General features: G+C 49.3%; 1 protein-coding gene across 2 annotated transcripts; it reads right to left on the reverse strand.

Moving 5' to 3' along the window:
• Positions 1-1,129: 1,129 nt before the first annotated feature.
• Positions 1,130-22,558, reverse strand: GDNF (glial cell derived neurotrophic factor). Of its 2 annotated transcripts, none has more exons than XM_035563826.2 (3): positions 21,420-22,558; positions 20,075-20,173; positions 1,130-4,049 (listed from the first exon to the last, which is right to left on the reverse strand). In XM_035563826.2, the coding sequence occupies exons 2-3, from the start codon at positions 20,145-20,147 to the stop codon at positions 3,565-3,567; spliced, it is 558 nt and encodes a 185-aa protein (XP_035419719.1). In that variant the 5' UTR covers positions 20,148-20,173; positions 21,420-22,558; the 3' UTR covers positions 1,130-3,564. The 2 variants fall into 2 exon arrangements, with proteins under 2 accessions (XP_035419719.1, XP_035419718.1); XM_035563825.2 differs by having other exon boundaries at positions 19,976-20,173.
• Positions 22,559-27,197: the final 4,639 nt, after the last annotated feature.

Here is a 27,197-nt window from a genome sequence, read left to right on the forward strand (position 1 = left end):
GATTTCTTTGTTGGCCTCATGCTTCCCCATCCACATAAGAGGAGCTGGGAGGTTTAGGCTGTAAGGTCAGAGATCCATTATCAGAGCATCTCACCATCGTGTTTTACATAGACATTCCCTCCAGCTCTTGGGGAAGTGCATGATCTCCACTAAACAAAATGCTGCAGGTCATTTCCATGCTAAAAGCTTAATGTGAGCTATATTGGGCCAGACTGCAGTCAGCAGCCCCTGCGCATGGTGGCTGGGCTTTTGCTGCAAGGCATGGGGGCAGTGGCATGTGAGGAGCCATGCCTCCAGCTCTGCGTGCCTCCAGCACAGCCTCAGTGCTGCCGAGTCTTGCTTTGCATTCCAGCAGCTGTGCTAGAGCTGCGTGCATGGCCTCACTCGGCACAAATGAAACCAAGGCATCCATATGCTGTACATTAAGAGAAAGAGTGTTTGATCTGCAGTGAGCCCTGGAAGCCTCCTGCTCACTGGCTCACTGCTCACATACTCTTTCCTCCTCTCCTCAGCAGTTTCGAGGAGTGCACGGAGCCCAGTGTCAAAACCTGTAAATGCATGTGTTTATCGACACTATGATGGGAACTGCAGCACTTAAAACTGTTGAGAAAAAGCTATTGGCCACAGCCGTAAAACCTGCCCTCATCTTTTCCATGATGGTGGCGGAAAAGAAAAAATCAAGTGGTATTTTCCTATTTAAAGAAGAAGGGAAACTGACTGCCAAAGTGGATGGAATTTAGTCCAGCTGATGCAACGCCCGGGTTAGAAAAGCAAAATGCAAATCTCCCCTGAGCACAGGAATGGCAGCTGTGCATAGCCAAGGCCACCACAACGATGCCGCAGCCTGGCACAGGGAAGGGACAGCTCAGGTAATGATGGGCTTCAAGCCCCACCTGGCCTCTTATTGTGCCATGTATTTTGGAGACACGTATTACAGTCACATCACCCATTGACGTTATGTTTTACAAAGAGGTTACAGACGTCTCTGACTGACTGGTGGTGAGACAGAAGAGGAAAGCTCCCCTGCAGAGAGGACTGTTTCTCCAGCATTACCCCACGCAGTTGGGGACAGGGCAGTGCTCTAGCTCAGACGTGGTACAATGAGGAAGAAGCACAAGCAACAGCCAGGTAACAATAGAAATGAGTTTTATTTTGTAAAAAGTTATAAAATGAATATTGTACAAAAATAAAGTCTGTAGAGAACTTTGGTTGATTAACACAAATGACTGCGACATAAATTGCAGGTGAAGTAAAAAAACTCCAGAGAAGCACACTCCTGTTTTCAATAAGGTCTTAAAAAAAAATCACAAACTTTACCCTTTTGTATTTTGAACATAGTGATTTACTTTGGTGGCAGCCTCTTTGAGCTGCGCAGACAATGCTGTGGGGGCAAGTGCTGAGCAGCAGGGGCTGCGCACCCCCAAGTGCTGCGCCCAGCCAACCACCCCGCAGAGCAACTCAGCCCCAGCCTGGCAGGTTGGGCTGATAACGCCCAATCACGCCGATGCCGATGGTGGCATCTCAGCTGTGCCCTGCCCAGCACAGGGGCTGAGGTATCCCCATGGCCCTGCGGGTGGTCTCTGCGCTGCCTCCATAGCCCAAGAAAGCTGGGGGGTTGGACCCGACGATCTCTTGAGGTCCCTTCCAACCCCTACAATTCTGTGATTCTGTGATTCTGTGAAAGCAGCGGAGGTCAGGGCTGAATTATATTTTGCAGACACTGCACGTCTTTCTAGGTGTGTTCTGGACTTTTTTGACCACTAGAGCCCTCTTGTCTGGTGCCCTAGGGGCCCAGGGCAAAACGAGTGAGGAGAGTCATTGCATGCATGAGATAAAAGGTCGGACCATCCTTTTTGTTTTTCAATTGGGATTTTTTTTTCTTCCTTTTTTTTTTTTTTGGTTTTGTGTGAGTTGATGCTTCACTGATTGCCAGGTATGTCTAGTGACCTGCACTGCTGCTCCTTCAAGGAAAATAGTCTCCAGAACGAGTGGTCAGGTACAAATGCCTTTGCTGTACTATCCCCTTCACAGTAAGGAAACTCAGACTGCTCTGCTGCGTGGATAATATCCTGTAACGTTTTAATAAATTATATAAAACTCTTTGGTTATTTAACACAATTGTTTATCTGCAGGCTATATTAAATCCAGGGCTAACTAATAAAAGGGATTTAACCTTTTCTATATGGAAATATGGAAGGAAAAGCTTAAATAAATACAACAAGAAATTATAAGGCTAAATGTGATTAATTTCCATTTGTCAATAGTTATACGAGGTCAGTTGGCAAAAAGTGTGAGAAAAAAATGTGGCTACATTTTAAATATGACTAGAATTAGTTTGTCTAACAAATGGCTAATGTTGAGCCAAGTCCTGCGACCCTCACCCATGTAGAGCCGTGTTTGCTCCTGCACTGGCATGACTGTAGTCACTTTCAGAAGTGTTGGTGAACAGGAGGAAGGGCTGCAGACTTTGGCACTACATTCTGTGAACATAATCAGGTTTTTGTTTAAAAGCAAAAAAGGTAAAGTAAGTGATTTTTTGCATTCAAGTTAACACTTTCAAAAGCATGGACCATTGTTCCCAACTTATTTGTCTCTCTGTATCTTTCAAGCACCTTCTACTTTGGCACCTTTGAAAAGAAACTTTAATAAATAAGGAAAGGAGACTCATTACCGAACTGTAATAAATAACAATAACTTAATCTCAATAAATATCTTCTGTATATTTATGTCTCTGAACGGATGCATTGCATCAAGTAGTCTCTGCTCACTCACAATGACCAAAAACAAATGTAGTTACCCAAGTAACATTAGTCCTTTGTAAACCAAAAGAAACACGTTTTGTGTAGGCCAGGCTTGTTGTTTCTCTTACTATACTAGGAAGAAGTGCTTAAAAACTCAACTTGTTCTCATAGGTAGCAGAAGAATGAAATCCTACACTTGCTTTGAAGAAACACGAGATGGAAATAACCAAACTTAACCAGTAAGTGGAACTGTTTTGCTTTGTACTGATACTGGCCCTGCAGAACTTGAGCCTGGGAATTTTGACTTTTGCCCGATACCATCTTAGATTAATCTCACTATAGTTTAGAAGTGGTCCTAAGTGCTGAGGAACCACCCTTCAATGACCGACAGCGCAACGTGTCATTCGGTAGAGCTGAGGGCACAGGGGATGAGCAGGGTACCCCTAAGCTGCTCCTCAGCTCAGCTTCCTGGTGCGGGTGGGGGTGACCGCACCGCAGTGTGGTACTGCGGGGTTGTGTTTTTAAGCACATTCCTCATGGATCCGAGTCTCACTGGTGGTGGACTGTGTCAAATGGGAACGGGAGCACGCATGCCATCCAGCCATCGGCATCTCCACCCGAGCTTTTATTTACTTTCCCATAGGACTTCAAAAGCCTCCATCTTTTAGGCAGCCTTGCGCTCCCCTGGGCTCCCACGCCCCCTCGCTCTGCGTTCTTGGTCCTCTTTTCTCCATTCTGAGCAGACGCTTCCCCGGGAACCTTGGTCCCTCTCTTTGCATCAGGGCAGGAATGCAAAACTGGAGCCGCCTCCAGTGAGCAAGTGTCAGACGCATCCACACCTTTTTGCGGAATGTTTTTTCAGTATGTGGTAAACCAGGTTATCGTCCAAAAAGGACAGGTCATCATCAAAGGCTGTGGGTCTGCAACAAGCTTGCCTCACTTTGTCATTGACTAGTTTTTTCTTTCTGGTTAAGTTTTTTAAAATTTTGTCATATGTAGTCTCAGCTGCATCACAAGATCCACTGCAATACCGGAAGATGAGTTCTTCTTTGGTTTCGTATCCCAAATCCAAGTCAGTCACATTTAAATGTATTTCTGTTAAGACACATCCCCGATTTTTGCCCCTTTGATTCCTCCTCCCCTTTCTGCTGGAATTCTCTATGTTCATGGCTGCGTTTTGCCGGTTCCTCTCCCGCCTAGAAAAAATTGGAGTCTGTTTATCTGGTGACCTCCTCAGTCTTTTAATGGTGGCTTGGATAAAGTCCACTACCTCATCAAACTGATCTGGATAATCCTCTGGCATATTAGCTGTTTGAGAAAGAGAGAAAATGCTTTGTCACATGTCAGTCGTCATGAAGAGAAGTTTGTCAGTTTGTGGCTCAAAAACACAAGACACATGCAAGCTGCCCTGCCCTCTACTTCAGACATGCTAAAACTGAGGGGAATTTGGAAACTCATTTGGGGAAAAAGAAATGAGATATGTAGGTATCTCTGCAGGTGTCTGCTTATGCTTGGTAGCACTCTGGCTCTTCTTTCAGTATTGAATGAACCCTGTCAAAATTGAGGGAAAGAGAATCATGTCATGATATGAATATTAGTCACTGGGTGGATGAAGCTACTGTAGAAAGTTACACAGGCTCTTCCTAGCAAGCAGCAAAGGGATGAGGTTTCTTTGATGCAATTTTGTGACTGTAATTGTTAGTTGTCTTTTCACACCAGCAGTGGTTAGTACTGCCAAAGCCACCTATTGATAAGGGTTTGGGGCAGGACACAAGGAGGAATTTCCTGGGGTGCCAGGCTAAGCTATTATTCTTGGCTGAATGCCTGCTTTTTAATGCTTTTAGGAGATAATTACTATCAGAGCTTTTGAAAATTATCTTGTAGAACTATTTTATATCACCAGATGCTTATTAGACTGAGTAGAAATAGGTTGGAATAGAAGTATTATGTTAATTTTCAAGGGAAATTTTATTAATGCATTTTCTTTCTATGAAGTTAAATTATCTATTGCATTTTTCACTTGATATGTACTCTACCAGAGACAAATTATTCAAGTAAATTAAATGTTAAAGGCAATGAAATGTTTTGACACTAGTAGAATGAACTTCTTCGAGGAGGGTGAAATTGAATATGTTCTTCTGAAATGTTCTGAGATTTCAGTGTTTCATCATGATTTGGAATAACATCACATCTGAAATCTTCCCATGGAGTAAATCCCTCAGTGTGATTTGTTTTAGTGAAGACAGTGATTTAATGACAGGTCAGGCTGTCAGGGGCCCATATCTAGATGCCTTTATTTTGTATTATTAATAAATGTATCTTAAATACTTAAATAACGTTGCAGTATTAAGATTTTTTCTCCCGTTCTTATTGTCAAAAATCGAGTCTTTGAAGACTCGCTTCTTTTGCAGGAAAACATAAGAGGATGCTTCTTTCTGTACTTAACTCCTAAGTGCCCACCCACACAGCAGGCTGGTTTCACATACCACAAGGGTGTAAAAGGGCTCCAAAAGGACCTCTACAAATGTCCCAAGAACTGCAAATACTGGGAAAAAATATGCCTGATGTGTTGTGCCTGGCCAGGGCTTGATGCATGCATTAGGCCACGGTGGCTGTCACACAGATGAGCCAGGAACAGCTCTGCAGGCAACAGCTCTGTGCTACATTTCCCTAATGAGCACTATAATAGACAGGAGCCTTGGTGGGTGACCAGGCATCAAATGTTCGCAGCTCACATGTGAATGCATTGACCCTGTTCACAGAAGTGGGGAAGATAATGGCTGCCTCCCATTGCGGCAAGATGTGAACTTTGTTAGTGTAAAAATCTGCTGAAACACAGCATGTTCGCACTTAAGGATGAGTACGGACCCCTCCCCAAAGCAGCCACATCCCAGTGGCACCCTTCTGCACAGTAACAGAGGGATGGATCAGAAATATATAGCTTTTCATGGATGGCTCAAGCAAAATAGTGCAGATTGGTAAGAGTAATGAAGGCAGGTGACTGTGTATCTTCACATAACAAGGGTGACACATGGGAAGCAGGATCCTATAAACTGAAGAGTTTTGACCTGGGAAAAGTGAATTCCACTTTGTTTTACAGGTATCCATGCTAAAGGCAACAATCTCTAAGACCAGTGGCTCTGAAGAGACACAAAGAAGGGATGTCTGCTACCTACACAGCCATATGGGACCTGAATAAGGCAGGGTCCTGTGCCAAGCCCCATAGTCTTGTCCACCAATGGCAAGTGCACCGTTCGGGCACTCCTTTGCCACTACCTCTGTATCAGGTACCAAAACACCCACTGTGAGCCATAACTACTGGAGAGGGGTAGCATGGGTAGGTGCATCCATTGAATGCACTGCCTGGCTCTTGCAGGACAGGCTGGTCTGTCCACACCATATAAATGCTTCCCTCCTCAGAAAGGTCCTGGTCAAGGTGGTAGGTGGGCTACCTCTTTAAGGCAAGAAGAGGCAGGCTCCATGCTAGACCCAGTCAAGAAAGACAACCCACTTGGAGATGGCCCAGCACCCACTGCTGAAATACAAGCATGTCCCTGGCACAGATATGGATGGAGAGGGCTTTGGCAGGAGGCACTTGCTCTTGTTGCTGTGGGACTGGCTGGCCTCTAGGTTTCTTACACAGAAACTCATGACTCCATAGGGAAAGATATCTCTCCCTGTTGAGATAGCTCTGTCTGTGCCATTCTCTACACTCACTTTGAAATTACCCCACTCACACTACTGTGACTACCACAGCCCACACATATGTCACATACTCCTGGCCCAACCCTTGTAGCAAGTGTGACACAACGAGACCGAAACACAACAATCAGGGAAGCATACCAGGGTTCAGCAAAACCCATGCAGCGGTCAACCGTCAGGAAGAGGATGAGAGATTGTTACAGGGAAACCCAGCCTGGAGACCCTTGTCTGAAACCTTCAGCCTCATACTTATCTCAAGCCTGGTATGCTGCTGATGCAGCGTGGGAAGTGTTTCCTCCCACCTAAGAAGGGAGAAGCAAAACTGTGGGTTACCTGAAGAAATAACAACCCACCTGGGCATATTGTTTTTAAACTGCCTGCAGTTCAGGTGCAAAGACGTCACTCACCCGTGTGACGGTGCTGTGTGCAGGAGTCTAACTGGTCTACTAATGTTAATCTGACGGTTATAGGGTTGAAGCACTGTCCTACCCAGGCCAGTGAAATATGCCCTGGAGAGTAGACAAAGAGGGGAAAAGGCCCATGCTGTGGACTGCACCCCATTCGGAGCCCATGCTGACATCTGTCCTGGTTCATGCAAGATCACGACCCCAGCTGCACCAAGGGAGCTTATGTCACTGAGAGCCTTCTGCACTGCAAAGTGGCCTGTGATATTAAGAGGGAGGAAACACATTGCAGAGGAGACCTGTGCAACACTAACGCAGGCATGGGGTGTCAACACAGGAGAAGGTGGAAGCAGAAGGGAAAAAGCAGACAAATAACCAAGCCAACGAGGTAACGACTAGAGGAGCCCTACCTATGCACATGGACTTGTTGTAACCAGAATACAGGGTAATTAGCAGCATGACTGACTCCACTGATCTCACCAGGGCTCTAACATAAACCACACAGGAAGAACTCCGAGCTGTAACCAGGGATGAAGCGTGCGTGGCCAATGCTGCTAAAGGAGATGGAGATCCCTGCTCAGCTCATCCCCTCTTGCAACATCAGGCCACTTGGGAGACTCACTGGGAGGGCTGCCATTACTGTGAGTATGATGAATGCCAATTTTCTATCTCAGGGGTGGACTTCCCCTTCAGCCCGGGGAATTGGAAAACATGCCAAGCTGATACCCAAATCAGTCCAGAGGACTCCTTCAGTGACCCTCAGTATTTGGGGATTACATCACTGGAGAAAAGAGAAGGCATGCAGGTGATATTTGGGAACCTGTGGGAATGGTGGGCACATAGCCCACCTTGAGGAAATGTGCTGGACCTGTCAGCCCTGGACAGGGTCTGCCTACCTACCACTGGACATGCTGTTACAGGACTATGCGTGTACATGATTTTAAACACAATGGCAGCTGTGTTACTGGGCCATGTGTTGAATCCTTGCAAGCTGTCATAAGCAACAACACCCTCTACCTGTGGAGCCCAAACTTGTCACTATCAATGCAGTGATGTGCCTTTTGGCATGGACCTGTGCCCCTGGTACAGCATCAAGTGCAGCTGGACCCAGCAACCACTAAATGATGGGCCCAAGCAGTGGGACTTACACTGACTGGAGTGGCTTGGTGCTAGTTTTCTGCATATCCACTAAGAGTGGCTTGCAGGGTTTTGACAGCCAGGACAGCCTGTAAAAAAAATGCTGAAGTGGGATTCTGGGCAACCAAGCAGAAATGCTGTCATTAACAAAAACCGTGATGGGCTGAAACAAGGCACTAGAGGTAAGTGCTAAGTTACCATCAGACATCATACATGAATAAGCAATAACCACTGAGCAAGGACTAGGAACCATGTGAGGCTAACAGACAGCAGGGAAGGTGAAGACAGACAGCAGGACCATCCCAGCCTGAGGTGCACTCAGTAGATGTGCTCCAGGGATGCTGAGAGAGCTCCCCACATCACAGCCACTGTGTGATGAGCACTTGTTTGGTTCATGCACTACAGTAAGTGATGCTGGGGGTGAAGGGGGTGCTGGGCTGTGCAGCCAGGGAACACCAGCACACTCTGAGGGGCTGCCTTGGCATCCAGTGCTGGTTTGTACCCTGAAAAAAGGCACTCGATTCAGCCATGTTCTCCTTTAGCTAGTTACCCCTCTGTTGCAAACAGTTTGAAAACCATTTATATTCTCAGAATGAAAGTCTACAGCCTGGCAGCTTTGCTTCTCTAATACACAACACTGCATGGACCGTGCTGGCTTAACTGTGCAGTAGGAAGGGCTTTCTGTGGGGACTTCACATCCCTGCGAAAAAAAACAATTATTATCCCTACCTATAAAACACACAGTTGGCACGTGTATATGTGTGTGTTATATTTGCACATACACATGTACAAATATATATAATTACACACACATTTTTTTCAAAACAAACTGATTTACTGACAACACTTCCCTTCTGGTGGAAAAGCTGAGAGAACAAACATGACAGATGCTTGTCAAGCTGTACAAAGTGCCAGCAGAAAATGCTCAGACTCTACAGCAACAAAAGCAGCAAAATCTTTTCTGAGCAGCAGTCCCTAGTCGCTGGCTCCAGGGTGTAAAAGAATCAAAACTGAAAAATCTGAAGCCATATAGGATAAGATAAGATGGGACAGGATAGCCCACAACAGCATGTGCTCAATACAGGTTAGTAAGGTTGGCTCATATGTATATCAGTGTGACACATTTCAAAGCAGGCATTCCCTGAGGGAAAGACCATGCACCCTGGACATGTAAAATTTCCCGTGGTGGGCACATGGCCTCAGTGTATCTTGCTCACAGCATGGGAGATGGGCTCACAGACCCCAGGGAGGCAGTGTGACAAGGCTGAGCCCCATCACTTACAAGAGGGTGCCATGAACACTCACAAGACCAGTATAAAGTCATGAGATTTTGTTTGGGGTTTACGTCATGTTTTTGAGAGTCGCTTCCTGACTGTTGAACTCTCAGAATACCACCCCACTGAGATTCTCCTTCCCATGGCATTAAACCCCTTGTCTTTCTTTCTCTTCTCTCGACTCTCTCACATTCCAGTTATAGATATGCTTTAGCATCACCTCTGCCTAGCACCCTGTCAGCAGGAGCATGGGGCAGGCAGCGGTGCCCCAGCAGGAGCTATGGCAAAGTGCATGTGTCCTGCTCACAGTAACAGAGTGGTTTGGGTTGGAAGGGACCTTAAATATCACCCAGTTCCAACCCCCTGCCATGGGCAGGGACACCTCCCACCAGACCAAGTTGCCCAAAGCCCCATCCAGCCTGGCCTTGAACACTTCCAGGGATGGGGCATCCACACCTTGCTCTCCTGCAGCTCCCTCTTTCAATGCTGTGCCAAAGACCTGACCTCTCAGCCAGGAACAGGCAGAGCCTTCTCCTCTGGTGGCAACCACAGCATGAGTGTGCCTTCTAGTGCTGGAATGTCAAGAGCAGGGGCTGTGAATGGCAGCCACTCTGCTTCTGGGCAGCTCTGTCTTGCATGTCCAGCTGAACCAGGGCTGTTGATCTGCCAGATGTTTCTCAAAGGATCAGAAAAAATGGTAACAAAGCAAAGAAGGAAAGAATGAAACACCGCAGGACTGCTAAACACAGGCATCTGGAAAGTGACCAGGCTGGGATGTCAACAACTATCCCAAAACCTGGGAGTAAAACAATAAAGAAATGAGACCCATTTAAAGTAAGATGTTTAGAAAACAAGAATATTTGCACCTTCTGCTTGCTGTCTGCAAGCTGTCTGCTTTTTTTTTTTTTTTTGAACCTTTAGGGCACAGTCAGATTACCATTTTGACCCAGGTTAGGAACTTCCCTGTTGAATGCATGATGAAATTCTTGCCTCACTGCTGCTCGCCAGAACCTGAGGCTTTGACCTTCCTGTCCCCAGCCCGGTTCCTGTGCCCTGGGCACTGTAAAAGCTGTCAATGGGTGCAGGCTCCTGCAGCAAACACCCCCAGAGCTCCCCACCAGTCCCTGCAGGAAGCCAACACAGAACCCTGCTTTGGGCACTCAGGGAAATGTGCCTTCCTCCGGGCGCTTTCTCTGCTGCAGCTCCAGAGCCTGCTGTTGCATTTTAATTAACTAGAGACACCATGTGCCAGCGGGACAGGGATCTGGTGTCTGCACTTTTTAGAACACTAAACAGTGGTCAGAGAGACTCATACATAAAGTAGGTCTAAATGAATATCCAAAGCAAGCTCGTCACATTCTCAGGAAAACTGTTTCCATTAAGGAAAAAATGGACATTTTATTTCTGTCTGTTCAAATGGGATCGAAATTACATTTTGTAAAACTATTCCTTTGATTTCACTAGCAACAGATTTATTTTAAAGCCAAATATTCCCCTGCAGTGGCAGTAACCCAGCATGGTAGAGCGAGAAACCCTCGGTTTGTACCTGACCACAAATTGGTTTCAGTGGGAACAGATGGATCTTCAGCTTTTGAGAAAAAAAATCAAGTTACTCATTTTGGTGCCTGGTTATGGATTTAAAAGGGTAACTGCAGTCTTTTCTAACCATGCTGTTTATTATGGCTTACAAGAAAGGCTTAAGTTCTATTAACTGCAAAATTATAATTATAGAAGCAGGTTTTCCTTTTTATTTCTAATCTCATAAAACTTGAAGTTTGAAGGTATTGGGAACTGTACTTATGGAATCATTTTCTCTACTGATCTTGGGAAAAAATAAGCATGTCACTGCAGTATCAGCTCTGCATATCCTGAGTAAAAGTGATTGAATAAAAGTCACATAAGGTATACTAAAAATGACAAAATTGTACTTTTGTTTTACATTGTATCTTTTGTGCATATATTTGTGGTATTGTGTAATGACTACATCAAAACATCATGCTAAACATTTAATACAATTACCAGGATAATATTTCACTTAAACACAGCTGTCTTTCAATTAGAGAGGTTCAAATAGCAGCATTCAGACTCTTGTTTAAAGTAAGATTTCAAAGTCCAAGGGATTTAATCCAGCTAATTATAATGATAAGCACTATTTAGAAAACCCAGATCCAGATCTGTGTTAACATCAAATGGCCCTTTTTCAAAAACAGTTCTGGTACTTTCATCTGGGCCCTTAACTAAAATATTTTAATTTCCTTTCTTTCCTGGTTAATTTTAAGTTTCCTCCAAAGTTATAATCACAAAGATGTTTGTTCTTAGATCATTTGTTGGTGGGAAACATACAAGTCATGTGCCTCTAATTATAACTGCAGTGAACCAGCCTCATTTTTTCACTGCTTATGAAGATGACTCTGCTATACCATTTATTCATTAATTATTTTATTCTTAGCTTGCTTTGTTGTAATTTTTCCAGGTACTCATTATAGTGGACAAGCCCTATAACACTGAATCTCTCCATCTCATACCACAAAGGCTTATTTTAGGGGTCCCCTGGAGTAATCTGTTTGTGGAATTGTGACCTTAGTGAGCCAAAAATACTCATGTTATGATCATTCTGCTTTGTAAAGAAAGTGTGAACTATGATGGGAATAAAATATGTATTTACATATTTTAATGAAGTACTTCTCATGAAAACAAAGCTTATCACACAGGCTTCAAATGAAAGGTAGTTGCTAAAACTAGTTACACTAAAAAGTTTTCAGGATTTAAACAATTAAAACATCACCTCTTTGAGGAACGACTTTGCTTTCATGCCTTGCATGAAAATCTGCGAGGCTAAGAGTGAAATGGAAACCAGTTGGTTGTGTCCACTAGGTAACAGAGCATCAAAGACAGCAGGTCATCTCATCTCTAAATGTTTAATACAGTTCTGGTTCACTGCCTTGCTCCCTGCCTTGCCAGCTCCCAGGAAATACCACATCCCTGCTCATATGCAGAAAGGTCTCAGAAATGGAGCCTCCCGCTGGTATCACTTGTCTCTCATCAGGGCAAAGAGCTAAGTAACTTGGCTAAGTAACCTGGGGCCACTCACACCATTCAGGTATGATAAGGCAGTACTGGAAACAGGCACAGGCTTCAACAAGATGTGCTTGTTCCTCATGAAGCAGACAATTTTCAGTTTGTAGCTCACCAGCTCACTCTGCCAATTCCCATATGTTGGTCACACTGCTGAACCTGCAGAGTACTTCATATTTTCACATTACCATGCTTGGTGCCTCCCCTTGCATCCTTTGCCTGCTTTCTCACAGGTATGAGATGCTCAGTCTCCCCAGGAACCTCACTCTGTGGTTCCCAGCAGGAGAAGATAAGGTAGAAACAACAAGGCCATCAAAATTGCTCCCAGTGGGGGAATGGCTTGGTAACAGGAACAAAAAGCAAGGCCAGGTGAATTGGGTGAGGTGAAGGAAGCTGTCTTGCAAGCTGACCAGTCCACAAGAGTTTCTTACTCTTAATCTGGTCCAAATGGGAGTCATTCATAAATTTCTGCCTGACTTTGGGGCTGAGCACCTCCTCTGGCCTCCCTGGGGGTGTCACATCTTGCAGTCAGGTAGCAAGGGACCAGCAGGCAGATGTGGTCTCACCTCTGACTGAGAGCTTTGAACAACCGCTCTGAGGCACTAAGGACAGACAGCCCTTCAGCACTTGCTCCTGAGGTTTTGATACAGCTCCTTCAGTAGCTGCTAGGACCCTGTCCTGGTCTTACTGCACAGGGGCTGTATTCAAGCGCACACAAGGCAGTCTCTGCACCTGAAGAAGTTACAGCATGAACAGTGTAAAAAGGGAAAAAAGAGGCAAAGTGGATGCCCTCTGCCTGAAGCCAATGACAGAGCAGGAGCCAAGGCTGGGTGAGGAACATACCTTGCCCACCAAATCTCCTCACTAAGGCCTCGTACACTTCCAGATCTGTACCATGCTGCAAATCTATAGCTTCCCAGTATAAGTTGGGTTTATGCTTAATTCTTGGTTCTGTTCCATCCCTGAGACAGCCTTAAAGAAGCCTTAAAGAAGTACTGGGACCTGAAACTTGTGACCTCTATTAGCAACAGGGCATGCAGCTAGCTAATGGGCATGGCATGGAGACTTAAATGGAGGAAACACTGCTGGTAATAAAAAGAAACTCTCTTTATCATTCCTGGTGCAGAAGTGACCCAGACCAGCCTTCACATGGCACCAGTAAAACCCCACATGGGTCACACAGCACCGCTTCGGTGCCAGTTCTCTGAACCTGAGCAGCACAACTGATACAACAGTAGAAGCACTGCTTCCACAACAGCTCAACACAACTCCGACCAAGCAGCTGTACCTGGGATGCTCCTACACTGCATCTCTTGGCTTTTACGGCTGTGCCAAGGCACAAACATGGCCAGTAATGCAGCAGGAAGGGGTCCCATCCCAGTCTCTATCCTGGAGCAGAAAAGCACAGCCATGTGGGCAAAGCCCATGACTGATGAACCTGTTGGGACAATCTCTGCTGCTGTCAGATTTTGATTTGGCCTATAAATGATAAATTTGCTTCCTGTATTTCAACCTTTTGCAATAGAAATGATATGTAAAGTTTTAACGTTACAGTTTTGAAAATTTTCTTATTATATTCATCAGTTCATGGCTCTCAACAGGTGCTCCTGCTCTGCTGCAGGAGATGTCCCCGTGGGATGTGTGGACCACGACCCGTCAGATGGGGTTGGTGGCTGCTCAGAGGCAGTGAGTCTCTGAAAAGCTCTGCCTCCTTCCAAGCCACTATGCTGGACACATGTCTCCTTGTCAGAAATTTTGTGAGTCATTGCTGGTTTTGTCAAAGAAATCTGATCTGTTTGGGATGGGAGCAGAGATAGTCCAGATATTTGTATGTAGCTCGTTAGATGAAGGGGATAAGACCAGCTTGCCTCAAAAATGTGGCCACCTGAGAAGTTCTGGCATACCTGCTGTACTACTGCCTTGCCCATATGCAGAAAAACAAGTATTTTGAATCCAGCATTTGCTTCTTTTTAAGCCTCAGTAATCATTAAAGCATTTGTACAAGTCCCACTGAATTCAAAGAAACGCGCCTGGAGTTTTCAGCGTAAGTGCTGTGCCAATAGATACAGACCAAGGCAAAAGATTAAATATCTGCTAAGTCATACACTGTGGCTTTTTTCCTTAAAAAATGCTGATATTTGAAATGTCTTAAATAATTCATTTTCTGTCCTTGATCTTAAAACCAGACATATTTTGTATCTTAATGTTTTGTTTGTACCTGTCTCAAATATATCTTTTTGATTCTATTTTCTTTCTTCCCTCTGTAAGCAAGACTGGATTGCCAACAATCATTGAAATCTTTCCTTTGGTTCCCCTTACTGAGTAGTATTTGCTCGGAAACTACAGCTGTTTTTGTCAAAAAAAGTGACCATCCTGCAGTGTCAACCATTCTACAGCACTAGTGTGTCAGTGGCCTCATTAGATGTCTGATGATCCTGAACATTGTTATGCCACAATATTTAGTATTCTCATTTATTACTTGTCATTAACGTATTGCTACGGAAGTATGAGAATCTTCAGCAAGTGTCACTATGTGGGGTTTGGTCTGTGTACTCCAAGTTTTAAGTTACAGTTTCTTGGTAGTGTGTTTGTGTTGGGGAGGGATGAGGACTGGATATTTGCACTAGATCATAGAATCATAGGAACATTAGGGTTGGAAAAGACCTCCAAGACCATCTGGTCCAACCAGCACCCTACTACCAATGTCACCCACTAAACCATGTCCCTAAGCACCACGTCCAACCTTTTCTTAAACACCCCCAGGGACGGTCACTGCACCACCTCCCTGGGCAACCCGTCCCAATGCCTGACTGCTCTTTCTGAGAAGAAATATCTCCTAATTTCCAACCTGAACCTCCCCTGGCACAACTTGAGGCCATTCCCTCTAGTCCTGTCACTAGTTATCTGTGAGAAGAGGCCGACCCCCAGCTCCCCTCTCCTTCCTTTCAGGCAGTTGTAGAGAGCAATGAGGTCTCCCCTGAGCCTCCTCTTCTCCAGACTAAACAACCCCAGTTCCCTCAGCCGCTCCTCACAGGACTTGTGTTCCAGGCCCTTCACCAGCTTTGTAGCCCTTCTCTGGACACGTTCCAGGGCCTTGATGCCTTTCCTGTAGTGAGGGGCCCAAAACTGAACACAGCACTCGAGGGGTGGCCTCACCAGAGCTGAGTACAGTGGGATGATCCCTGGTCCTGCTGGCTGCACTATTCCTGACACAAGCCAGGATGCCGTTGGCCTTCTTAGCCACCTGGGCACACTGCTGGCTCATGTTCAGGCGAGCATTGATTTTGGTGGATGGGATCTGATGACCCCAACGGCTTCTCTCAGCTTCTGTAACTTTAAATATTCTATATCTGCCTTATGCAGGAATACTAAAACTTACAAAGTCACTGCAGCCTATCATTTTGAGGATTCTGCTCTAGTGGACAAATAAGGCCTCTCCAGCAATCCATCAACAGCCATCACAGAGCTGACAAGGATTTCTAAAATACATTCAAGAGGCCTATGAAAGGTGACCAAGAAATGCATGTTGAGGTACGTTATCTAGCAACCCACATCTGCAAAACATCTAAAAGGATCCACTCTTCCACTGGAAAAATTTTGAGGCCCCTAAAATGAAAAGGAGCAAAGACATAAAACTTAAACAAAGGATAACTGTTAAAATGAGAATAAAACCAGATTCTCTTGCATTTCAATCATTTTCTCCTTAGGTCTCTGAACACCCTTCAAGGGAGTATATTCAGGAGATATACGTGACTGCAGCAAGAACAGCTTCTAGGGCTACACGCATCTGGATTTACCCAGATGTGCCCTAGAATATGTCTGCTAGAATTGTGCGCATGAAAAGAAGACAACTTTGAATGCTTGAGATTTCTAAATGCCTAGAAAACCTGGGCGTGCCCCTGGACAAACTTTACTATATATATGCTGGCCTAGTGACATACGCGCACTCAGTCTGAGAGTGGCTGGATGCACAGGCTGCACTGGATACACAAAGATTGAATGACGAGTGTGGCACCTGCTCGGCTGGGGCAGACAAAAACCTCTCCGATGCATTGCATTTACTGTGCATGGGCAGGTTGCCTCTGTGGCTTATGGGTGTCTTGCACTAAAGCACATCTGCTGCACTGTGAGGGTTTTGGGCAGGAAAACCTGGACTGAGAGTTCTGATTTGTAACACAAAATTTGTCTAATAAAATACTGTAGGAAAGGAATTGCAATCATTTGGAAGTATAATTTAATATTGTTTTTGCCTTTAGAAGCCCTATAATAGCACTGTTCATTCTAGATACTTCCATTCCAGCTAAATGTAGAACCTTAACATTAAACACGCATGAGCAGGGATATGAAGAATGTTTAACAGAGGTATAACGCACATGTAACATGGTGTGTTATGCTATAGCGTGACAAAGGAACTCTAACAATAATTCACTGTCCTGTGGCCATGGAGTAACTCGGTCATTATAATTCAGAGAAATATCTTCTCTTTCCATTAAAAAGCGAGATTTTTCATTGATTTTTGCATATATACTGCTAGTTCTTACTCAAGATGCCCACTTGATCAAGAGACTACATGCCATGTTCTGGATCTTGGGATACTCCAACCCTCACACATGTGCTGATCACAGCTATCCAGGAGCAAGTAATTAAAAAACGTATTGCTGGGAAACACATAAAAGTCAAACTAAGTGTTTTTACAGTTCTTTGGTTTACATTTGTTCTGTTCACACTCACTATCTAAGCTAATTATGTCCTTCTACCTGCGGACTGTAGCATGAGGGAAACAAAGGAAGTGCTTTCTACCTTTACAGACTCCCCAGGTACTCTCCTTCACATGAAATAAGCTGTCCCATGAGCACTGATGCCTAAAACACTTAGAAACACTGGGATCATCTCAAATGCACTAGAGTTACAGAGGCTACTGTCACCCCAGCGTCCAGTCCAATGGAAAACGCAGAAGACTGCAATTGCCAACACTCTCTGCCTTCTCTAATTTACTGTCCTAAACAACAAAGGTCAGCACATTACACCTGATCAGCCCCGGAGGTGAGGACATTGCCTGTAGGCTGGAACGAAGGAAGGTTTCCAGCCAACCTGAAAGAGATGGGGTAGCATCAGGCGACTCCAGAGCACTTTGCAGAGAAAGCAATCCCATCAAACAAGAATGCAGAAATGTGTCGAGAGCCTGGGAAAACAGATCGGTGCTCCAGCAAGGTGTTTGGCCTTCCCCTAGGAGTGGGGCTTGATCTCACAACCCCCTGCTGCCTGTGGCATATTAGAGACCTGAGCTACCCCACCCAGCCTGCATGGGGACCACTTTAGGGCAGAATCATGCACTCCTCTTCAAACGCAAAAATGTAGCACCTCATCCTGCTCAGGTTTTTGAGCTGCCTCCCGCAAAGGTGCTGTGCTGGCTGCCAGCCCCCAGGGGTACCAAGGCATGGCGGGCCCACCAGCAGGCCGTGAGCACGCCCGATGCTGGGAGAAAAACCAGGAGGTCTACACAACACAGCTGCCACCCCCTCTTGTGTACATTGTTCTGTCTCTTCCCCATGCTGAAGGGTGCCTGGCACCCTGGTGAGCAGAGAGGAACAAGTGCACCGAGTGCAGGGCTGTGGTTACTCCAACAGGGTGCGCGGGCCTTGGTGGCCTGGATGGGATCGGCCATGCTGGGAGGGATCGGCCTGGATGGGATTGGCCTCACGGGCTATGTGCTTGCAGCCTGCTCCTCAGGCACCACACGCTTTTAAGTCAACAAAAACAGTGTGAAAATGAATCAAGTATTTCAGCACTTTCTTACAGCTGCCTGTCTCCCCTGACTCAGTCGGCTTGGCAACTCGGCTGAGAGAAGAGTCTCCAGTGTTTGGGCAAGCGTGCTGTGCTGCTGCTGTGCAAAGATCACAGGAACACCCTGGGTTTTTCCCAACTTCTGCTGTGAAGAGCAGCGCTGGTATTTTCCCTCACAGCCAGGTCCATAGGATCCATCAGGATCCACATGGTTAGGAGGTGGAGGCCGAGCTACCAGCCCTTTCTGGAAGGACTGTCCTGGGCGATACCTAGAAGCCCTCTCTGTCCGGGAGGAGAGGCTCTGGGACAAGACTGGCTGTTCACACTGCCGCCACACAGGTTAACACAGCTCATCTTCCTCCTTGCTTACCCACTCCACAGAAAAAAAGGAGGAAACAGTGACAAGTTCTGTACTGCTACCCATCCCCTTGAGCTGCTGGCGAAACACCAGCTCACAAGGAACCGCATTCCCAGAAGTAACTTTTAAGATAGAAGTGGCATTGCATAAATACATCCTCCCTGGAAAGAGGGAGCACTAATGCTCTCCTGCCCTGTGCTGCCTCCTCCCTAGCACTCTTCTCACCAGAGAGCTGGTGTTGCCGCCAGCCCGTGCCAACATCACCAGCACAACACCCAAAAAGTTGATCCCTGCCTCTGGTGGGACGACTCAGTGTCCCAGTACCTTCCCCACCACGGTCGAGCAGCAGGGGATCAGGGTTGGGACTGGAGAGGAGGTGGCAGCCCCAGTAGGGGGAAAACACAAGCAAGGAGAGGACACAGAGGAGACCAAGTGGAGAACAAGGAGCAAGGATTCTGGAGGGCAGGCACAAAGTGGAGCCACGGGGCACAATTCCCTGCTCGGCACCTCCACGCTGCACTAACCCGGCTGCTCCCGGCGAAATCAGCACGGGGCTGCCCATGGCCAGAGCCGCGACAACCGCAGGGAAGGACATGCCTCCCGGTAAGGAGATAAAAGTGAGCCTCGGTCACTGGATTCTCTCTGCTACGAGCTAGAGGGAACGGGATGAGCAAGGCCAAAGGGAGCAACCTCCGAGCTGCGTCTCTGCCTTTGCCAAGTGGACATCTCCGCAATCCGTGTGAGTATTTTGCCGCTTCTTATTGAGCCATATTAACTCCCACTTTAAAAAGCCACCAGTGTTAGCGTAACACTCACATACCACTGTTAAAATCCTGCATCTGCTATTGTAGGAGACCTATTATTAGCGAGGCATTATTATTATCTGTCATTTGGACTGTAAGCTGTCTTACTGTGAGCTGGTTCATGTGGATTGCTCTGCACCAAGCTCGTAACCCACCACTGCTACTCTTCTGTAAATTTCCACGCGGACACACTGCTTTTGGGATAAGGATCCAAGGAGGATTTAACGAAACTCAGCAGCACTCCAGGATGCGTACAGTGCCTTGCAGCACGGCGCAGTGTCCACCAGGACCCGTGCCCACTGCTGACAGTGAATAACTGCATTGGCAGCCCTGAGCAGTGAGAGGAGGCTGAAGGGGTGGGGAGGGAGTTTCAGCACCTGTGTTGCACGGTGCCTGACCCTCCCACAGCTCCTTTGCACACAACTAACTTCCCCATCTCTCAGGGTTTTTCAACCAAAGGGCTCCTAACACTGCTGGGGAGGAAGGGCTGGACTGGGGGTCACTGCCATCTCCAGCCCCAAGCTTTTTAGGATGACTGGGTTTGGAGCTGCTGGAGCCAGACCAGAGCTGGTGGCCCTACCTGGGGAGATGTGGGGCGGAAAGCAGGGGGGGTCCCTTCCTCACCCTGATGCCTGGGCAAAGGGGAGCGGGTTTAGCAAGACAGACAGCGGTGGCTACAAAGGGGAATGTTTCTTACAGTCACTGTGCACAGCATAGGGAGGCGGCAGGCTGATGGGGGAGAGATCGTCTTCAGGCCCCTCTACCACTGAAGGGGACCCCTCGGGAGGCATCTTACCGGTGGGCAGGGGCGAGGTGGAGACCGTGTTGAGCAGCACCACGCAGACAGCCACAACATCCCATAACTTCATCTTAGATCTCCTTCCAACACGGGCCCCTGGCAGGGAGGACAGGTCGGGTTAGCTCCCAGCTGCTGTGCTCCCCCAGCCCTGTCCCTTCCCTGCCAGCCCCGAGACACCCTGGGGACACAGCAGGGGCCAACAACCTGCGCCCAGCTGTGTCCCCCGCAGACCCTCCTGTCCCCATCTTGTGGGACCTCCCGGTGTGGGAGTGGGGCTGCGGGGTGGCCACCAGCCCCTCTATGCCCAGGCACGCTGCATGGGGGGCAGGCTGGCAGGTCCCAAGGGCCTTCACTCAGGGCCAGGTGGGTGTCACCATGTCCCCGTACTGGCGGCCAGGTCACCTTGTGCTCATCCTCCCCCAGCACCCGGGCACCTGTCCCTGGGGCTGGGACAGGGTGGACCCGGCTGGCCGGGGGTGCAAGGCTGCGCAGTTTTGCTGTGCTAAGGGCAAACTTTCCTTTCTCTCCTCTCTCCGTCCCCAATCCTTTTCCTTTGCCCTTGCCTTTTAATTTTCCCTGTCTCCTTTTCTTTTCCCCTTTCCTGCTCTCTTTTCTCTTTCCCCCTCACTTCCTCCCCTTTCTTTTTCCCAGTCAACTTTGCTTTCCCTTTTCCCTTTCCTTTTTCCTTTTCTTCTTTCATTTCCTCTTTTCTCTTTCCTTTCCCTTTTCCTCTTTTCATCCTCTTCCTTTTCCCTTTTTCTCCTTTCCTTTTTCCTTTCTCCCTTATCTTCTTTCCCTTTCATTTTTTTCCATTTCCTGCTTTTTTTTTCCGTTCCTCTTCTTTGTCTTTTCTCTTTCTCTTCATGTTTTCCTTTCCCCTTCCATCTCCACATTTTCTTTTTCCTTTCCTCCTTCCCTTCCTTTTTTTCCCCCCAATTTCCCTTCCCTTTCATTTTCCCCTCCTCTCCATTTCCTCCTTATCGTTCTCCTCTCCTTTTTCTTTCCCCGTTCTCCTTCCCCCGTCCTTTCTCCCTTTCCCTCCCCTCTCCCCGCTCCCCCCGCACCCCGACACCCACCTCCCGGAGCCGGCAGCTGCCCCGGGACCGCTTCAGCCCGGCCCGGCCCCGCTGGGCGGCAGCGGAGGGGTCTTTCCGGGGGGCTCCGGCCGCGGGGCTCCGACCCCTGCCCACCGCCGCCGGGGCCGCTGCGCGGAGCCCGTCCAGGCTCGGGCGCTGCCCTTGCACCTCGCCGGCACCGGGGCGCCCCGGGGGGGCGGCCCTGTGCCCCCCATCCCGATGAGGGGACCCCTCCCGCCCCGCCGCGACCCCCTCCTCGCCCTCACCTCCGAGCTGGTCTCGTCGGACCCGAGATGGACATCAACGCCGGGGAGCCGAGCGGCCGGACGGGCGATGCATGGGGGGCCAGGTCGGGGTCCGGCCGCCGGGACCCTCTTTTTGCGCGGTGGGGGCAGGCGTGGGGAAGAGGGGCGAGGTCGCGGGTCTGGGTGGAGGCGGAGGGGAGCCGCCAGCACAAGAGAGCCCCGGCGGCCTCCCCCGGCCGCCGCAGGTGCTGTGTCCGCGGCCGGTGCCGGGGTCTGTGCCCGCTGCGGCCCCGGGGCCGCGCTCAGCAGCGGCGGGAGCGGCCCGAGCCGCGGGGAGCGCCGCCTGGCAGCGGGAGCTGGCTCTGGGTGCTGCTCTTGGGACCCTGCCTGGAAATCTGAGAAAGACACTCCATCAACAACTGCGGGGAGTCAGATGAAGACATCAGGGCTCCTGTAACGCCAGCTGGTCCAGCACCGCGGGGAGCCGCGCACCGCTCGGACACGCACGCAACGGCGGGAAGGAGAAAAAAAAAAAAAAAGATAGGGAAAAAAAAAAAAACAAAGGGAAAAATAAAAAATAAGAGCAGCTGAGGAGGAGGGGAGGGGAAAAAAATTAAAATCGCACCACCCCCCTCAGCCTGCTGGCAGAATCAGAGGCCGGCGCTGGGATTTGTAGCGCCGGTAGCAGCAGCAGCAGCAGCAGCCAGGCTTCCTCCTGCAGAGCGGGGATCCCGTCGCGGCGAGAGCTTAGATCCAAGCGGGGAGCGGTGGGGGGCCGGGCCGGTGCCGGGGCTCGCCCCAGCTCCCCGGGAGCCGCCGGGGCTCCGCGGGCGGGGTCGGGGGCGAGGCGAGGCGCGGGGGGCGAGGCGAGGCGCGGGGGGCTCCGCACCCGCGGGCGGAGGGGAGCGCGGAGCCGGACGCCGGGGATTTGCCAGGGCGACTCTGCGCCGCAGATGGATTTATAGGGCCCTTTGGCAGTGACGCGCCCTCCGCTGATTCGCTTTCAGACCCAAACACACGCTGGCCCCCCGCACCGGACCCCGCGGAGCCTCCAAATATCTCCCGGCTGAAGTCACCGGCCCGACATACCGTGCGCTGCGCGCCCGGCGGCGCAGCCCCGCGGACACCCGCTTGGCCCCGCGGCGGCCGTGCCGGGCCGTGCCGGGCCGGAGTAACCCAACACCGAGCCTCGGCGGCTGCAGGGGCTCCGGCACGGCCCCCCCCGGCCCCGCCGCTGCCCCCTCCTCGCCCCCCGCCGGCCGCAGGTGCCCCGGGTGCGCCGCGCTGCGCTGCGCGGCCCCTGCGCGGGGGGCGGCGGCGGGGGGACGCGCGGGAGGCCGCGGCGAAGTGGCCGTAAACAGTCTCGGCTTACAGCCCCGCGCCCTGTATTTATGACTCACCCAGTTGTCCGGAGGTATGAGGTCCTCATGTCGCCGGTGCTATGAAATTAACGCGGCGGGCGGCTGGGGAGAGCGCAGGGGTTGCGCGCCGGCCAATAAAGCGCTCCGTCTGCACCGCGCTTCTTCCTTTTTTATGATTCTTTGTTGTTGTTGTTGTTGTTTGGTTGGGTTTTGGATTTGGCGTGCGGATATGGCTGGGATGGGGCGGCGGGACCCCGCGGGGCACCGGAGCCCAGGGACGAGGGACACCGGGGGGGGACCGGGGGGACGAGCCCCGCGCTGGGCATGGCCGGGCCGGCGGCACAGCTGTCACCGAAAGCTGCGCCCGGCCGCGGGATCCTGCCAGCCTCCCCTCCGCGAGGTGTGCGTGCGGCTCTGGCTGTGCATTCACACGGGCGTGTGCGCGCCGGATCGCCCCTCTTTCATGGGGAAGGAGAGCAGACCCCGAGACGCCCCGACGGGGACCGTGCCCGGCCCCACACATCCCCACACATCCCCACACACCCCACATCCCTATCCGCCGGGGCGGCTGCTGCGGCGGGGGTGGCCACGGCGGCTGCCGGGGGTCCGGCAGGGCGCAGAGGGGGATATGAGGACCTCAGGTTTCCCTTCTCCCTTCCCTTCTTCTTTTCCTTCCCTTCTCCTTCTTTTCTTTTCTCCTTCTTTTCCCCTCTCCCTTCCCTTCCCTTCCCTTCCCTTCCCTTCCCTTCCCTTCCCTTCCCTTCCCTTCCCTTCCCTTCCCTTCCCTTCCCTTCCCTTCCCTTCCCTTCCCTTCCCTTCCCTTCCCTTCCCTTCCCTTCCCTTCCCTTCCCTTCCCTTCCCTTCCTTGCCTTCCCTTCCCTTCCCTTCCCTTCCCACCCCTCCAGCCCAGCCCCAGACCTGCTCCCCTGCCTGCCCCAGGGCCAGTTGCACAGCCCTGACCCCTTGGTTAGGAAATAGGGTGAGGTCCCCGGGTATGGGCTCCAGAGCCAGGCTTGTGGGCACTAGCAGGGCTTGCTGGCTTTTACTTCATTGGTGCGCAAGGTGCAGATGCCCCAGGTCTGGTGGGGATGTCGGACCGAGGGCTGCAGAGGGGACCACGGGTACCCCCACTGGGTGAAATGGGTGCAAGGTTCCTTCCCTGTGCCCTCTGCAGTCTGCAGTGAAGTTCTGGAGTCATATTTAAGGGAAATTTGGAGAGGTCTGCTAATGTCATTTGGACGGGTTATCAGGACAAATATTTCTGAAGGTGGCATCTTCCAAATTTCTATCAGATGGCCAGAGGGAGAGATGAATGCAAACCTCCCCTTGAAGCCCATCGGGCAGCATGGCTTTGCCATCGCCGTGGTTGTCAGTGCACGAAGGAGGAATTTCAAAACTATCTTCTGATACATGGGGGATTTGTGACGAAGGGGGCAGCATTCCTTGGGAACGTGCCCCCTGCTCCACAGGAACAATGCACTCGCTACTCAAATGATGTCTGAATGAATTACTTTACTAGCTTTTTAAAAAAATCAGGCTATTTATTTTTGTAACTGTGCCGTTTGGGGAAAGATCAATTTGCACAACAGAGATGTGTCTAAGAACAGAGGAGTAAAACACTTCCAGAATATGTAAGCTCCCAGTGTAAATCTGGAACAGTATTGCACATCAGCAGTCTTAACATCAGTCACCTTAACTTTTTTTCAGTATGGACAATCCATTGGTAGGCACCTGGAATAAAAGTTTCTGAGTGCAGCCTCCTCACAGACATCAATGCATTGGTGGAACATGACGGAGCAATGTGGGAAGAAATGGTATATGTGGTATCCGTACAATAAAGACACGGGCATCTGATAAATGCATCTGTTTGTATACACAGACAGACGGGGCCAGGAGCAGGTGCTACAAGAAGCAGCGGCCGGTTTGGCTCAGCAGCACTGTGCAGGTCCTGCTCGCCCTGCCACGAGGGTAGTTTGTGCGTGGATGTGAGGTGGCGACATGTGCCACATGCTGCTGGAGCTGCACGCACAGAACACCCTGTGCCCAAAGTGCTGGATGCACAAAAAGCCAGTCCCAGCTCCCAGCCGGAACAGAGAGGTTTCAGGGATGGACGCGGCTCCTCTGTTAGGGGTCAAGGACTGGGAAGCACTGAACGAATGTCTGATTACCCTGTTAACACATACTGAGACAGGAGTCCCGGTATTTTAACTGGGAGACCATTAGCTAAACCCTCGCTGCACGTACTGGATAAAATGAGCTCAATGTGTTATTCCTTTGTGTGGGCTTTGTCAGTGCAAAGCCACTAATTTCCTAAAAATAATATCAGGTGGTGAAGCCAAGACAGAGACCATGTATCTGTAATACTGCAGGAGTTTATTTTTTCTTACTATTGTAAGCTGCTGAGAGCCCGGTTTTAACATGCGCATTATTTAGCTCACGTGAGTCACAGCAAAAGGAAATGTTATGCAGATGTCCTCGCTGTGCTGATAGGATGGTCTAAATAAATGGGGAGCAAACCTGCTGGCTGTTAATCACGCCAGTAATGTACCTGCTTCCCCTGCACCGCCTCTGCTGGTCCCAGGGCTTAGGAGGGTGACTGAACGCCCAGTGTGCTCCTACTTCATGGAAACCAATGTAGTTGCAGGAAAATGTCCATAGTTCTATTAAAAGCTAACAAAAGCTATTAAAAAAAAAAAAACAGAAAACACCTTGAGAACTGATTATATTTTTTGCATAGAGAACATGAAGTTTTAAGCACAAGTGTTTAGGAGCTGCTTGAGATAAAAAAAATGGTGAAGAAAAGAAGGAACTGCTGCTGTCAAAAAAAAAAAAAAGGAAAAGAAAAAGAAAAATGACCCATTCAGACCTAAATAAAGTGTGTCTTTACATTGTAAAGGTTGCCTCTTTTAAAACAAGCTAAAAAGCTGCTTGACATTATGCAGTATGGTCTCATTTTTTGTTTATATGTGTCAACATGATGTATAGATCTCTTAAGATGTCAAGCGCTCCACATTGTAATTTCCAAGTTACCTTTGAAATATGAAGCATGATTTCCTAGTCGAAGCATGATTTCCCAGTCACAGCCTGACTGCTCGGGCAATAAGCAGTTGTTCCTTTGGTATTAGGAGAAGAGGAGGTCACACCGCTGTTGAAGTGAGTTCCCCTGGAAGTCACACCAGGAACAGGGAGACGCGCCGAGCGGATTTGGGCTGCAGCTGCCTCACCCCGCGTGGTAACGAAAGCCCTTGGTCATCCCTCAACCTGCAGGAGCTCCTGCGGGATCAGGCCATCGCCATGAAAGTCAGTTTTGAGCATTTATTCCCTTTCTTTAAGGTGATTTAGGTTTGTATAGAGGTAGGTGTTCTGGGGACATGGGCAGTCATCCTGCTCCATGCTGGCACCTAGTGCCGGACTTGCTCCCGTCGTACCTTTGTTTTGGGGACTCGCTGCTAGCAAGGGGTGAGGCCTTCATTTAAACAAGAAGCAGAGTGACAGCATGGTGGCACAGACACCCTCCTGGGCAGCACATGTGTCTTGGGGCCCTGAGGATTTATCTGGATGCCCAGCCTGTGCTGGAGCCCAGACTACCTGCTGTTGCTCAAGTGACCTAGTTAAGGCTGGAGCTAATTGCTGTGTTTATGAGAGCTGCAGTGAGTGGTGCAAGGGCCTGTTCTTTAGCCTGGGGGCCAAGCGCAGCCGTTTGACCACATCCGTCCCGATCCCACCTGGAGAGAGGCTCCCGGTCCCTGTGGATGCCCGCAGCCACCCAGGGATAGGACTGCTGGCACAGCACGGGCCCCAACACGCCAGTGGCCACTCTCCCAGCCTGATAGCATCAGTGGCTGGGCCTGGCAGCATCCCCCGTTGCTGTTTATTTGCCCGGGGTAGGTGCAGCTGGCATGTCTCCGCCTGCTTCGTGCAAATGAAACAGGCTCTGAGCAGGGGCTCTTCTTTTGCTGGGGCGCAAGGATGAGAGAAGACCTCCTGTGTCTGAAATCGGTCTGAGATGTGGCAAAGGGGGCTTTGGCTTTGGCTAGGTATTTGCAGAACTTTATTGTAAATACCTGCCTTTAGAGTTTAGTATTGATAAAGAAGGTTCAACATTTATTATTGGGATAGGGAACACTCTAGGTAAATTGTGTTCCACTATCCACCTGGGCAGTGTCCCATGCCCAAATTACTGCTCTCTCTCCCTTCCACCCAAACTTCAGGTTCTTTTATCCTTTAGGAGGAATTTTTTAGGGAGACACTAGGAAATCAAGCAAAGTTTTTGTGCTAAAGCCCTTCGTGCAGTAGTTGCATGGCAGAAGGCTACTCCACAGAGTAAGGGGATCAAAGATTCAGGGCCCACTGTTGCTGCATACTTCAAAGACGTGTCTGATAGCAGAGTGTTTAAAACTTGCTAATTAAATGTAATTGTAAACAGCTGTCACATGCT

Source organism: Cygnus atratus, chromosome Z, assembly GCF_013377495.2.
Source record: "Cygnus atratus isolate AKBS03 ecotype Queensland, Australia chromosome Z, CAtr_DNAZoo_HiC_assembly, whole genome shotgun sequence".
Lineage (NCBI taxonomy): Eukaryota > Metazoa > Chordata > Aves > Anseriformes > Anatidae > Cygnus > Cygnus atratus.